This window comes from Zophobas morio, unplaced genomic scaffold (assembly GCF_036711695.1).
Source record: "Zophobas morio isolate AGI-343-1 ecotype UQ-CSIRO unplaced genomic scaffold, CSIRO_AGI_Zmor_V1 ptg000030l, whole genome shotgun sequence".
Taxonomy (NCBI): domain Eukaryota; kingdom Metazoa; phylum Arthropoda; class Insecta; order Coleoptera; family Tenebrionidae; genus Zophobas; species Zophobas morio.
This window is the reverse complement of record NW_026972135.1, coordinates 14,144,019-14,159,866: the sequence shown is the minus strand read 5'-3', so window position 1 is coordinate 14,159,866 and position 15,848 is coordinate 14,144,019. Positions and strand designations below refer to the sequence as shown.

Here is a 15,848-nt window from a genome sequence, read left to right as displayed (position 1 = left end):
CTTACCTACCAACTATATCGCTGCGACACAATAATGAGATATCTAGTAAATGCAGTTAACATTAGGTGTTAGTTACATGACAGGAGTACCACAGTGTGATGTTTAAACGCTTATATACAAGCTATATCGCTGCGACATAATAGTGAGATATCTAGGAAATGTAGTCAACATTATGTGTTGGTTACATAGCATGAGTACTCCATTATGATGTTATATAGCTTACGTTCCAGGTATATCGTTAAGACATAATCATGCGATGTACTCATTGTTCTCTTGTGACTACATACCTGTCACGTTAATGTCACAACTGTGTTTACTGGGCTAAATCTCAAGAGAATCACTGCCTACTCAAAAAGTACGATTCCCAATTTTTAATTTTTTAACACCGCATTGACTCGACTACAGATAATTTAAACTTTACGATTGCTTCTTGGGTACACGATTCTTGCGAAATTACGAGACAAGTTAGGTATAAATTAAGAGTTTAGTGTGAGGAGATTTTCTTCGAATTATCGTAGAGTTCGAACAATTCTGTTTTATTTGATCATATATTGTTCCATATTTATGTTCGACCTGCCTTTATACGTCACAAATTTTCTTATTTAATAAGTGGGCTTCACCATCCTTGATTTTATTAAAAGAAAAAAACATAGCTGATTCTCCGCATCACACACATTGTAACAACTGCGGACAATAAACTAAAACGTCTTTAATTAGAGATATTCACAAAACACCTTTCATTACCCCATATTACTTATCCATCACATTACTTAAATTAATTAAATATATCGATTTCACATGAGGTTACGACAACGCATGTTTAGTACTATTATCGCAATGAACATTATCGCAACTAGCAAGTCAAAGGTTTTGCCTTTTACGCCAGAATATGATGAAAAAAAGATTTTTGGGCCACTTTTCGTATTTGCAAGAATTTGCGCCATAAAGACACCTGACCTGTTCAAAGAAAACTCAGGCTCGTGTTGGTACCTACTGTATTCGGTTACAGTCTTGGCATTTACAGTAACACTATGTGCATGGTCTGTCATTAACAAATGTCTCGAGCGCAATAGTTACAGCTCCTTTTGCGTATTTCTGTTCGAAATAATTTCTGACTCTGTTTAGCGCATCAGTTATAATAAACTCGGCCTTTATAAAAAGGAACAAAATTAAAACTTTGTTGACGAACCTTTTGGAACTGGATTACCTAATGGGAACGGATGGTGCTAAACTCCTTAAACGGCGACAAAATATTTTAACATTTCAATTAGTAACTATCCATTTGTGTCTAATTTCTTCCTACGCTTACGACATCTTTTCAAATCTTATTTCTTTTGAAGCAGAAACCGTTTTGTTGAAAATTCCAGATTACATTAATGAGTACATCATGGCCATAGAAGTTTTATGCATTTGTAACTACACGTTGTCTATAAAATACAAATTCACAGCGTTAAACTCGTCGTTTGCTAGTTTTGTGAAAAACTTTTTGGATAACGCTTCTAAGAAGCAAAGATATTCTGCGACGCTTGTAGAACCACCGACACTGTTAGCGACGTATCTTGAAGCTCACAACAAACTGTGCAACATAATCGATCTACACAACGAATGTTTCGGACTTCAAATTTTTGAGATATTGTTTATTGGAGTTGTTCACACTACATACACCCTTTTTTTGCTTCTGATCTACGCAAGTGGTAAAGCAAAACCTACCAGCGATACTAGCGTTGTGTACATATTAATCGTTTACGTCTACTTCTGTTTAATTTTTACCGTAAGCATATGGTGTTACTACATATTTTCTTGGTAACGTAGTTTTTAAAATTTTTAGATATTTGGAATAATGGTGACAGTTTTTTGTACAACCGCAGCCCGTGCAGCTCGACGAACTGCAACGATCTGTTACAAGCTACTGCTAAACATTTCGTTAGAATCGAAATCTTGTTATGAACAGGCTTTAAGGAAGGAACTACTATTATTTGCTGAACAAGTCAATCAGCGTCAAGTTAAGTTTAGTGCTGGTGGATTTCTGACTATCGACTACAACACGTTGTATAATCTGTTTGGATCAACTGCAATGAATGTTATAATTTTGTTACAATTTCAAAAACAGGGTGCTGTAAATAATTAAGGGAAAAACCAGTACTACACTTACATTAGTTGTCACATACCATAACTAAATTTGACACGAGATAAATTCTAAATGTCCACACAGACTTTGATGTATACCTAACTGCGAATAAAAAATTAAATAAATAATTGCTAAATATTTTAATCTTAAGGTACGAGAAACAACAAAGTGAATGATAGCTGAGGAGAGCAGTACTTCACAGTGATAATTAAGCCATTATTTATTTTGTAATACTTACACCTTACAATATTATCACTCAATATAAAAAAAAATTACTCGTAATCGTAAAAATTTTTAGAAATCATGAACCTTATCTGAGAACTCTTTAAATTGTAAGTTTTATTTTTAAAACTAGAAGTAGTACTCTTTTTCTTTATTTTAAAACTAGACCTAAAACAATATCGTCAGAAAAAATGCCTTACGAGACATCCACTTGGTTTGTTTTCATAATTAAATTAGTTTTATCAGTACGTGTAGGTACTTTTAGTGATTGATTTAGTCTAAATAAGTTTTTTCAGACTGGAGATCCTATTGTAGAGCTTCCAAATGGAAAAATATTAGGACGCCTAGCAACAACCTATACTAACACACCCTTTTACCTTTTCCAGAAAATACCTTATGCAACTCCACCAGTTGATGCTCTTCGATTTAAGGTACTACGTCTCGACTGGTACTTGTAAAATTTTACCAATATTTCAGGCACCTCAACCACCTCAATCCTGGGTTGGTGTCCTTAACACAACCTATTTAGATGTAAGTTGTTATCAACAACAGGGTGATTTATCATCGGATTCTGAGGATTGTCTTTTCGTCAATGTCTATACACCAACGGTACGCACATTTTACACTTCCAGTGTTAAAGCCGATGATCTAGTTTTGTACAATTGATAGCTACCTACAAATAATGAAAATGCTTCCCTTCCTGTCATGCTCTTTATCCATGGTGGTGCATTCATTGTTGGTTGGAGCTTACACTACCCACCGGATCTTTTTATAGACAACGAAGTCATTTTGGTTACTATTAACTACAGACTAGGAGTTTTTGCTAAAATATTTGTTACCATTAAGTTAAATATTTACAAAAATGTTCTTTCAGGATTCTTGTCAACAGAAGATGATGTAATATCTGGAAATAATGGACTCAAAGACCAACGCTTAGCTGTACAGTGGATTCATGACAATATACATGTGTTTGGTGGTGATCTAGCAAGAATAACTATTTTTGGTGAAAGTGCAGGTTCAGCGTCTGTGGCATATCAGCTACTGAATCAGAATTCAGAAGGTGTTCAAATTATTATTTGTTTGAAAAAGTCAATATTTCGATATTCTCAGGACTGTTCAGAGCAGCAAGCGGGTCCTTTCTGTGTCCGTGGACCTATCAAAGAAATGCTCGAAATATTGCCTTCGAAACAGCTGCAGTTTTAAATTCAACTTTTTGTACCAGCGATGATTCCAGTGCACTGTTAGAATTTTTACAAGGAGTCAGTGCAGATGATCTAGATGCAGCTGGACAACAGTATATGGAAAGCGTAAGTACCCCATGGGACTACGATGTTTCCCAAGGGATCGTCTACGCACCTGTAATTGAGGTGAAAAATCCAGACGCTTTTATCACCAAGAAAATGTACGGACTACTGCAAGCAGGCAATATCTTAAAAGTTCCTGTTATAATGGGTATTAACTCTGAAGAAAATTTACTGTTTAATCAAGGTAGTACTCAAAATCTGATGCTAAGGGTCACGTAACCTAGTATACAATTTCAGACCCAGTCGTTCTACACTCAATTTTAGAAGCATGGGATAGTAACTTAGATTGGATAGTACCAAACGACATGCAAATTACGGATAGTCAACAACATGCAAAAATGGCAAAATCCATTCGAGATATTTACACAAATGGCGAACCTTTTGGCACACGCTTGGCAGATGGTGTTCGAGTATGGTTACTAATCCAATCAAACAACCCATCTAACACCATTTTTTAGTATTCCACCGACACTTCCTTCAGTAGACCAGTAACTAAGCATGCAGAACTAGCGTCCGCATTCACTGAAATTTATTTCTACCAGTTTTCCTACTTGGGCACATTTCCATCCACTATGATGGTGCTGAAAGTGTTGGTCATGCTAAAGAAATTCCATATATTTTTTGTACTAGTGTGCAAGGATGCAACATTAGCGAATTCACAGAAAGTGATACGGTTACATCTCAACGACTCATAACGCTTTGGACAAATTTTGCAAAATATCAGTAAGTAAAGCAACTTTTGCAGGCACTTTTAACTACTGATGAGTGTTTTTGCTTAGAAATCCGACTCCAGGTTTGTCAGAATTGTTCCAGAATATTACTTGGTCTCAACTTTCAGTCCAAGGTGGTGATTTTCTATTCCTCGATATTAACGAGCAACTGGAAATCAAAAACCATCTCAAAGCAGGAATCCTTCAGAAGTGGAACGATCTATATGAAAGTTTAAATTTTACAGATTTTGATACTTATTAACAACGCAATATTGAAATGAACTTTTTTTTCAATATATTGTTGGCGAAAAGGATAATACGAATTTATTTACAACGCAAAGGGAAAAATTGTCTAGAATCCCGATAGACCACTTTTATGAGTAACCTCGTTATTGCATATTCCTCTCGTGTAGGAATGGCATACTCTTTTGCCAAAAGTCCGAGCTCCGGGATCACTTTCTAGTTACTCAAGCATCAAAACCATCTACATCTGTCTGCCTCGACTATCCGCGGTAATGAAAATCCAAACCAATGAAATGCCTTCAATTCCCTTAGTTAAACTGCTTTATTTTCGCACAACGACGGTCACATTTGCCCAAGATAAGACTGACTTTGGCAAATGACATACCCTTAAGTAAATGAAGGGTGGGTGGGGGGGTAGGGTAGTATTTACTAAAATAAGACTGATTTTGGCAAATGGCATACCTTCTAAAACAGTAGAGGGTGATGCACAAGATAGTTTTCCTTTACCAAAAAGCTCCAAGGGATCGAATGGTACAAACGCAATATTTTATTAATCCAAATCCAAAATTCAACAACTTGTGACAGCAATGAATTATACACTACACAGTTAGTCCAGAAACAAGATTGGAAGAAAAAGAATGAAGTGATTCATGTAACTGGTTTTATATTCTTTGGTTCGTTTTCTTTTTTATTTATGTAACAAATTTAAACATACATCGAAAACAGGTAAGTCGTCATTAAAGTAAATACATAGTAATACTTCAATTATTACGATGATGTGGTGGTAAATTCAAGGACGTTGCACGAAAGCTAAATTGAAGTTCCTCATCGTAGTATGTCAAACTTCCTCGCTGATTTGACTCTGTTGCCAGGTATAACACACAAACCACATCCGTATGCCCAAAGAACCTGGCGCATATTACGCGTTTTATATCACGTCTTTGCAAAATATGACGTTACAATTGAAAATCCATTTGTGCAAATGACATGAAAAACCAGACAATTTTGACTTGAAATCGTGCTTTCCGCTTTTAGGACGATACCTGTATAAAATATAAGTGTTAGAGTATGCTCTATCAAAAATTTTAAACAACAGATGGATGCGCCAATTACTACACTAATTACGCTCGTTGATGGGGACAATGGCGTGGAAAGGGATTCATTTTTGTATAAACAATTGCCCTTTGGTGAAGTTTCAAATGAAACTCTACTACGTACCCTCTCTGGTTACAAGCACGTAGTTTTCATTAACACAGCTAAACAAATGAGACTAAGAAATGTTTTTAAAAATTACCTCCGTTGTCTTATGAAACTCTCTAAAACTAAAGAGTGTTTTTTTTTTCGATATTCTCTCAGCGGTTTCCCGGCTTCGTTTTTTTTTTAACGTGAAATTTAATTTTTCAAATAAGGACACCACACTTCTAAGGATCACAGATTATAAAAATGGAATTGTAATCTCCAAGCCATAGGAACGTTGTCGCGGAAACTAACAAGCGAAACGCCATTTCCTGGATAGGTATATTGTTACGTTTTTATAGAAAGTCTTAGGTCTTTGTTTTTTGTAAAAACTTTCCGTAAGCGGCTCATTTTACAAACTTGAACTCATGTAACAATAATGTATTTAAGCGTATTTTTTAATTAACCCTTCTGTACAACTTTTAAAAAATATTTTTTCTACCGCCCACGTTTTTTGGTTTTCTAATAGGGCTATTAACGCACGCAAATGACGTCACAGCAGTTCGTTAATACCGGAAAGGCGTTCTTTAATAGATCTGGTGTAATTTAGATCGGTAAGATTGGTAGCCATGACGAGAAATGTTAAGTGAATGTCAGTGGCAAATGTAAACTTAAAATTTCCCATGTTTCCGGATGCGTAACTTCTTCGCAATACATTTTAACCAATTTTAAATTACAAAAACTCGAATTGATTCGAATTACAGTTGTTGTTGTGAAAATTCGAACGTCAAATATTTCGTGGTTAGTGTCACACCAACCCATCACCAACCACGACAAAAGTCCCCAGATAAAAAAAAATGCAAATTTCAATTAAATTTTGGGAAAAAACGTGTGTGGTAGAAAAAATAGTATAAATAACTCGTTCATAAGGCCATTGAGGCACTCATCCTTTATATAACTCGCGGCTTCGCCGCTCGTTCTATAAACTTGGATTCGTGCCTCAATATTTGCCTTATGAAACTCGTTTTTTAATATACTATTGTCGCTTATGTATGGTGTTGTTTATATAGATATACATCATGTCTTTTGACATCTATCATTTTTATCCAACTTTTTTTTAACAATAGCATATACATTTTCTTTCCGATTTTTGTAGAGCTTGTTCTTCTAAATTTATTAATTTATTATACTTTAATTAACCATACCCCGCCATTTCGCGCATTATGTTACAGAAACACACTTGTTTATATTTCGCCTAGAGTGACCATAACACGAAACGGATTAACAATTGCTAAAAAAATATGAATGCCTTGATAAAAGTAGAGTCTACAGGCGCAGTTCTATAAAAATTTGTTAAATTTAAAGGGTCTTAAATTCCAAATTTCCATAGCAAAGAATTAAATTCGTAAATCTGGTAGCAGTAATAACATAAAAAACAGAAGATTCTATGCGACCTTCGAATCGTAAACGATTGTTACGTTACATGTTGAACCCAAACACTCCGTTCTGTCGAGAAATAAAAATTAAATCCAAGCTCCTAAACCATTAGTGCACAAAAGTGAACTTAATTATTAACATTACCCTAAAATAGGTGGCTTAAATGGATATTAGTTCTATTAGTTTCGACCACGAAAGGAAATTGAGAAACATTTAGATACTCCTGGAGTAATTAAGCAATCTGTGTGCATTATATTCTGTAATGTTTTAATTTTATATCTTGTTATTCCATGCAAAAGAAAAGATAAAATAGATATCAAATCTTTCGAGAATCACATTATCAGTAACGATTACTAGTCACTTTTAGAAATTATGAACATCGTCTTAGTAGTGCAAATTATTTGTGCAAAGTAAAACTAAAGGTGGCAACCATATTTCAGTACATTATAATAAACTGCTCCGACATTATCAGAAAGACATGTCTAACAAAACATTCCTTTATCTTCTTACCATATTTCAAATGGTTTTAGCTGTATGTGTAAGTATTTTTAGTGATTACCATTTTCCAAAGAATTATTTCAGATTGAAGATCCAGTTGTAGAGCTTCCAAATGGCAAAATATTAGGGCGCCAGGCAACAACTTATACCAACACACCCTATTACGCTTTCCAGAAAATACCTTACGCAGCTCCACCAGTTGGTGAACTTCGATTTAAGGTACTGAAATATTTAGTGGTATTTGATAGATGGTATACTATCCTCAAACATATTTGGCGTTTATGACTTCACACCAATTTGACTCCCATTATAATTCAATAGGCCGTCACAACCGGATGTCTTAAACCCGCTCACCGATACCTACCTGAAAAGACCTTTTCGACGTGCCAGGGACGGTCGAGACGCGAAGGACCGGACTCAGAGTAATTTTGTTTGTTAAAATTTTCAAATTTCAAAATTTCCTTACAGAACATGATTTATATTACTTTGAAGAAAATTACACAAAGACACAATTATTAGAAGTGTTACACACTCGAAAATTTGAGAAACAATATAAAATAGATGCTATGGCGCGAGATCGGGGATTTAGGGTGATTAGACTTCCGCCGTACCATTGTATATTTAACCCCATCGAACTAATCTGGTCGCAAATGAAAAATAATATAAGAAGGAATAATACGGCACCAAAATTTAGTAGTGCAACAATTGACATAATTAGGGAAGAAGCTTCCAAAATAACTGCCGAAATGTGGGCCAATTGTGTACGACATTCCACAAAAGAAGAAGACCGTACTGGTCTGGTACAGGGCACGGTTGATAACACCGTTAATTATTAATTTAGAAGAGTCGAGTAATGATGACAGTGCCTATTTCGATCAATAAATAAGCAGTAATAGTTAATAAGTAAATAGTTGTGCTGTAATAAAAAATGATTGAGGACAAAGTTACTTTGTTTTTACTTAAAATAAAAAACTCGAAAGGCGCAGTTGTCGGTAAATGCAAAACTCAGTCCTGCCCTGTGCTTTTACCAGAAAAGGTCTTTTCAGGTAAGTATCGGTGAGCGGATTTAAGACATCCGGTTGTGACGGCCTATTGAATTATAATGGAAGTCAAATTGGTGTGAAGTCATAAACGCCAAATATGTTTGAGGATAGTATATATATATTTCAGGCACCTCAACCCGCTGATCCTTGGGATGGTATCCTTAACACGACATATTTAGATGTGAGTTGTTATCAAGGCGGTTTAGAATCTGATTCGGAAGACTGCCTTTTTGTCAATGTTTATACACCAACGGTAAGTATATTCGTGGGCAATTTAAAAACCAATGGTTTCATTTTGTGCTACTTTATAGTTACCTGCAGATAATCAAAATGCCTCCCTTCCAGTCATGCTCTTTATACATGGTGGTGCATTCATTGAAGGCTGGAGTTTGGACTACCAACCTGATCTGTTTATAGACAATGAAGTAATTTTAGTTACCATCAACTATAGACTAGGAGTTTTTGGTAACCTGATTACTCCTGATACGTGAAAACATTTCAATAAATGCATTTTCTTAGGTTTTTTGTCAACAGGAGATGAAGTAGTACCTGGTAACAATGGACTCAAAGATCAACGTCTAGCTATACAATGGACTCATGAAAATGTACACTTGTTTGGTGGCGACCCAGAACAAATAACTATTTTTGGCGAAAGTGCAGGTTCAGCTTCTGTGGCGTATCAACTTCTAGATCAAAGTTCAGAAGGTATTCCACTTATAAATTGTTAAAAAGCCAAAATTATTTCAATATTTTCAGGATTGTTCAGAGCAGCAATTTTAGAAAGCGGTTCCTTTTTGTCCCCATGGGCCGACCAAAGAAATGCTCGAAGAATTGCCTTCGAAACAGCGGGAATACTTAACTCGACTTTTTCGACTAGTGAGGATTCGAATGCATTGCTAGAATTTTTACAGAGTGTTAGTGCTGATGATTTGGATGCAGCTGCCCAACAATATAGAGCAACCGTAAACGATTTTATTTTTCATATAAATGCACAAAATAACTGCATTTTTGATAGGTAAGTACTCCATGGGACAATGATGTTTCTCAAGGACTTGTCTATGCACCTGTAATTGAGGTGAAAAATCCAGACGCTTTTATTACCAAAAAAATGTACGGACTTCTGCAAGCAGGAAATATCTTAAAGGTACCTGTTATAATGGGTATTAACTCTGAAGAAAATTTACTCTTTAATCAAGGTTGTTCTTGAGATCTGATTTTAAGGACCACGTAACATGTGTACGTAATTACAGACCCAGTCGCTCTACAGTCAACGTTAGAAGCATGGGATAATAACTTAGATTTCATAGTACCAAACGACATGCAAATTACGGATAGTCAACAACATGCAGACATGGCAAAGTCCATACGCGATATTTATACAAATGGTGAACCCTTTGGCACACGCTTGGGAGATGGTGTTCGAGTATCGTTATTAAATTAATTTCAAAAACAACCCAAGTAACACTGTTTTTTTAGTATTCCACCGACAATACTTTCAGTAGACCAGTAACCAAACACGCCGAACTAGCATCCGCATTTACTGAAATTTATTTCTACCAGTTTTCTTACGATGGATTACCTGGGGGCATTTCCATCCACTATGACGGTGCTGAAAGTGTCGGTCATGCAGAAGAACTTTCATATCTTTTTTGTGTCAGTGCGATGGGGTGTAGTTTCAGCGATTTTACAGAGAGTGATACAGTTACGTCGCAACGACTTATCAAACTTTGGACAAATTTTGCTAAATATCAGTAAGTAATGCAAGTTTTGCCAGGACTTTGTCCTACTGAGAGCTTTTCTTTAGAAATCCAACTCCAGAGGTGTCTGAATTATTCCAGAATATTACTTGGTCCAAACTTTCCGTCGAAAATGGTGATTTCCTATATCTCGATATAAACGAGCAACTGGAAATCAAAAACCACATCAAGGCAGAAGTTATTCAGAAGTGGAATAATCTTTATGAAAGTTTAAATTTTACTGATTTTGATACATATTAATAATATAATTAATTTTGAGTTTAATTTTTTGTAGTGTTTTGTATTATTGTTGATATCAAATATGAACTTGTTTACCATGCACTGTTAGTATCAAAACTATCCTAGACTTAAACAGAATAAATTAGACATTAATTTTTATATCTTCACTTCTTAGAAGTTCAAAATGCCTATCATTCCTAAACCAACATAGAACATTGGAAATATTTAAAATTTGTTGGAACCTTGGCTTCTAAATAGCTTACTTTTTGGTGGGGAAGATTTGATTTCGTGCATTCAGAATCTTTTGTGCAAGTTCATATTTTGGCTCACTTTAACCCGTTCTTACAGGACATTAACTTGGGAAATCGTATATTTTAGAACTGTTCGTGGATGAGTTTCCTGAAATACTTCGGGCCAATGTCGCCATGATCGATCCCTCAGAAACTTTCAGGTGTGAGTTTCCTAGCTCATTTGTGTTCACTTCGGGCATGGTAGGTTAATCAGACTGTTCTGGACGGGTGGTTTTTTGCGCGAGTATCGACAGGTTTTTTTTGAGGTGAATTTTTGAGTCCAAATCGAATATAGCCGGTCCATCAAAACACGCCACGGGGTGGGTTTTCTGTCTTTTTTGTACAGATGCTCACTTTTTCAGACCACGTTTCTAAAACGACTGCTTTTTCCGTTTTTTTTTTGTGTAGGTACTGCTTCTTTGGCAGTTTTGTACATGTAACCACTTTTATTGATTGCTTTTCTGCGAGCAACTGCGTTTTTTGCCCCTTTTTGTGTATGTTCTCTTTTTTCTACATAGTTTGTATATGTGGGCACTTGTTTCGTCTGTTTTTCGGAAAGAAACTGCTATTTTGGGCAAACGACTGTTGTTTCCACTGCTTGTCTGGAAACGGCTGGTATTTTCAGCTGTTTTCACTTCCGGGGTCAACTGAGGTCAAAGTGAACAGGACCCCCACCATACAACTACTGAAGTAAATGGAATTATGTTGTACCATTGTAGCGCATGTACCGTTACTCTAGGTATCCAGATTTTGGCAAAAAATCCAAAACGTGTAACAACATTTTTTACCCACTGACAATGCGAAGGTTTGGTGGTTCTGTCCCTTCATTATTACCTGTTATTACAAGGAACGTATTATCTGAATCAAAGGCTGAACGCTGTGTTAATGAATAATTCTAAAACATTCAAACCATGGAACAAGAAGTTGACTAGAAACTTTTACTACCAAAGTAGTAATGCACAAAAACCTCAATAATATTAAACAAACTAAACGTAGAAACGAATATTCTTTTAAATTCCACTAAAAAGCGCATGCCAAAAGTATTCAGATGTTCCTGGAAGAACTTATTAAGCTACTTGTAGAACAAACAAGAGAAGCACTTTAAATCTTTGATAAACAATACTTATGTTTACTAACGTTTTATGTGCAAATACACTTTTCAAGTGTTAGATTTCATCACTATATCAGTAACGATAACTGGTCGTTTTTAGAAGTTATGAACATCAACGTCAAGTTGTTTGTGCAAAGCAAAACTAAAAGTAGTGAAAATTTGTTGTAATAAAATCTAGAACATCAATGAGTCTACATTTAATTCGATGAGCTTTATGCGATCGCTATATTTAATAACGATAACAAATAATAGCATTAACAGGAAAAGTAAAACCAGTAAACAGCCTCTCACTTTTCGACGTTTTTGGATCATTGGAAAAAAAGACAAGAAACCAAAAAACAAAACAAATGGCATTACATTCTGTTGACATGTTCTTTATAATACCACAACACAAAATAAACATTCTTGCTGAAAGATTCTCGTTTTACAAGAGATAAAGGAGGAAATGTCTTCATGACTTAATTATAAAGAAACACACCAAGGATGTTTCTTATTATATTAGTATATTATTATTTCCAACACAAATAGTACACAAACATATCAATGCTAAATATTTATTAAATGAATCAGTTGTGACAAAACCCACAAGGATCGATATCTCAAGTGAGGATGTGATGTACACTACTTATGTTCACAGAAATACTGTACATATGGCAGTTTGAGCCTGTATCCATGCTATTGATTTTGACACAGCGTAAAACTGAGATTGTACGCGATTTATGTGAGCATGACTAGTGCCAATGGGACACGTCTGGCCAGTTCTGGCAATGAGGTCGTTTTTCCGCCATTAAGGTGGCGCCTTCTACAGGGGTGGTTTGTTCGGGCGTCAGCTCCCTCTATGGAGAGAGAGTACTGTGGTACTCAAAGCCGGAGAAACGCTTCTCCAGAAGTCCCATGAGCGACAGCGACATAAATGAATAATACTCGGGTTAATTGTTAAAAAATGTACGGCCTTTATTCATCATCAAGCCATAACGGCTAAAATATCGAATAAAACATCTAACAGAACAAACATGAATAAAATTAATCACGGTCGTCCTACGGTCTCCCTGACAGCGGCTCCTTACTGAACAGGGCTGCTTTAGATACTGGATAGACGGCGACGCTGAAACGGGGACCTGACAGAATCGGAATAAATATTTTCTTTTTAATTTACTTCAGCGGTACTAAATATTGAATATAATAATTTACTTGATAAGAGCACTCAAATTGAAGTGTGGCGATAATGAATTCTCTCATATTCTTCATAAATACACATTTTGCATGTCTGTGTTTACTTATACTCTTGTAAGGATAAAGTCACTTACAGATCTCAAGCACATAGATATAGATCCCTGTTAAATATTCGATTTCACAAAGTTTCATAATAATCATAGGATTTTAAGATATAGCAGAATAAAGTGAGTGATTTAACACAGTGAAAGAACTTTTGTGTCAAACAGTTCGCTCTATATGTTAATAAGTTGAATTCCTCTTGATTACGTGTTTTGGTGGACCTCTTTCCCCTCTTTGAAATTATTTGTTCTTCGCCTTACTTGTCGAAGTTCGGTTATGAAAGAAAATATACGTACGTATTTCTGGGAAGGGAAAGACGGTCTTCAATTATTTATCTCCTAAAAAAGGACTATGTATAAAGTAGGTACTCATAGATTTTAGAAAAGTTAGAAATGTTGGTTATCCACGCGTAATTCTTGACATCCGACTTTTTTTTTAGCATTAGACAATTAGACATACTGGATCATTTCCATAGAGCTGAGAAACGCAATAATTTAATATTCCATTAAAAATTATTCTTAGCGGGTATGATAAAACGGACTTACAATCGTAGAGAATGAAGGAAATCTGCTTAGACATTGATTTCAATACTTCTTCTTCACTTATGTGACCCCTAACATATAATTCTTTAGTATTCAGACAATAATTAACTGACCTAACATTTACATTAGATATGGAAAAGGATTTTTAAAAATGGGAGGCAAAAGTGTCGACAATTTTTATGGATCAGAAATGAGCTGTATCTTGTAACTCATAACACTAGGAACGAACGTAATGCTATTCAAAGTGTTTATGTGTGCTTAAAAATGTTTAGGATTAATCTTAAGGTATTGGTTTGCATTACTCACATAAGTTTTATATGCTGTTTGTATTTTACTCTTAAGCATAAATCGCAGTCTTTTAGAGACTTGCTAATCCATAGAAGTACCAGTCTTTTTAAATTTTAACCAAGCTTTATATTTTTCGTTAGTAAACATTATAATGTTCTTGGTGAGTTATCTCTGATATGAGCTAAGAGTTGTTCCTTAAGAAGAGAATATGTTTATTAAATATTTCATAAATTTACCAGCAACAGCAGCATCGACGTTATCGAAATTGTATAAGTAAGACCAGTTTACACTAGATAATTCACTATATATCTGGAAAAACAGCTTTCCTGAAATTTTAACCACACAAATTAGACACAGAGAATGTAGTCCTTCACAAAGAAGAAGACCACTAGCTTTGGCTAGCGTATAAAACAAGATCTAAGCTTCTCCCTACGGAATTAGTCAGTGGACTAAATTGAGAGTCAAAAAAGTGAATGAAAGATTCAAAGGAGGTGAAGACAAATGAACTCCCCATTTGACAAGGCCATTTAACCAATTAAGCGATATTAAATTCATTCAGAATAAGAACATCACATCAACATGTTTAAAATACATATGTAATACTAATAAGATTAACCTCATTGTCACTGGCCTAAGATTTAAATTGTTTGTTTCTAATACAGTCCTTCACAAATTGCATTATTTGCCGAAAATTAAAAATTGCCTAAATTGATGCTTCCAATTATTTCTCAAATTAATGCACTTACGAGCTTTTAGAATGGTTAACGAAAGAATTTAATCACTTGTCAGTGAAGCGATCCAATTTTTCTGTTAAAAGTGTCTTGGATTTCATTACATATTTTATTCACAATCGGTTAGTAATGTGTTACTTTAAAATTCGTAAAAGTTTGGAAGTGGGCTATTACATACTTTATTTCCATTTCAAGGATGGAAAGTAACATATATCACTTATCTGTTACTTACCACCTTTGAGATGGAAGTGAATGTCACTTTCAATCCTAAAACGTAAAAATTGCAATGCTTGTCAAGTTGTAAATGTCAGAGTCGCCGCCTCCCCAGGATCTGAAAAAGTCCCGTCTAACGAGAAGTCGCTGACAAGAAGATCCAAGAACGCTCTTGACCGCATTGTTTTTTTTTTTTTGTTTGGGTACTGTTACAACCCAAAATACGGGCTGCACTCGACCTACGCTATTTTTCCTACGCGGGCGGCTTACCAATGCTAAGTGTTCCGTATTCACCTGGGGTCGGGAGGAAGTAAAGAAAGCTTAAAATTAACAGTTTAATTATCTAGGTTCTAGGTTAATTAACATTAGATATTAAGGAAATATACTAAAGAGTGTGTTGAGAATATCACTTCCTCAAGCAATACGACCTACTTGCTAATTACAAGATTATCACTTATCTGACGTCCGATCGTCCGCAGGATGAGGTCTTCTTTGGTGAACCAAGATTTCTTATCGCGCCTATTGTTTAATTCACTCCAGTAGGAAAGTATGGTCTGAATCTATGCTCCGCTGCTCGCACTGGTTTTGGTATTCGGCCTGATGGTATGGCCGATTACAAAATGGCCGTCGCCGCCATCTTGGTGAAGTGATTACCAGGAAC

General features: G+C 35.4%; 2 protein-coding genes and 1 pseudogene across 2 annotated transcripts; all 3 read left to right on the top strand.

The window, feature by feature from the left end:
* Positions 1–1,387: 1,387 nt before the first annotated feature.
* LOC135138636 (gustatory and pheromone receptor 32a-like) lies at positions 1,388–2,128 on the top strand. The gene is made up of 2 exons (XM_064068614.1): positions 1,388–1,771; positions 1,829–2,128. The coding sequence occupies exons 1-2, from the start codon at positions 1,388–1,390 to the stop codon at positions 2,126–2,128; spliced, it is 684 nt and encodes a 227-aa protein (XP_063924684.1).
* Positions 2,129–2,511: 383 nt separating this feature from the next.
* On the top strand, positions 2,512–4,626 carry LOC135139097 (esterase E4-like; annotated as a pseudogene).
* Positions 4,627–7,582: 2,956 nt separating this feature from the next.
* On the top strand, positions 7,583–10,780 carry LOC135139101 (juvenile hormone esterase-like). Its single transcript, XM_064069191.1, has 10 exons — positions 7,583–7,752; positions 7,803–7,937; positions 8,889–9,014; positions 9,073–9,226; positions 9,281–9,466; positions 9,518–9,723; positions 9,777–9,957; positions 10,012–10,184; positions 10,238–10,512; positions 10,566–10,780. Exons 1-10 carry the CDS (start codon positions 7,699–7,701, stop codon positions 10,756–10,758), a joined length of 1,683 nt encoding a protein of 560 aa, XP_063925261.1. The 5' UTR covers positions 7,583–7,698; the 3' UTR covers positions 10,759–10,780.
* Positions 10,781–15,848: the final 5,068 nt, after the last annotated feature.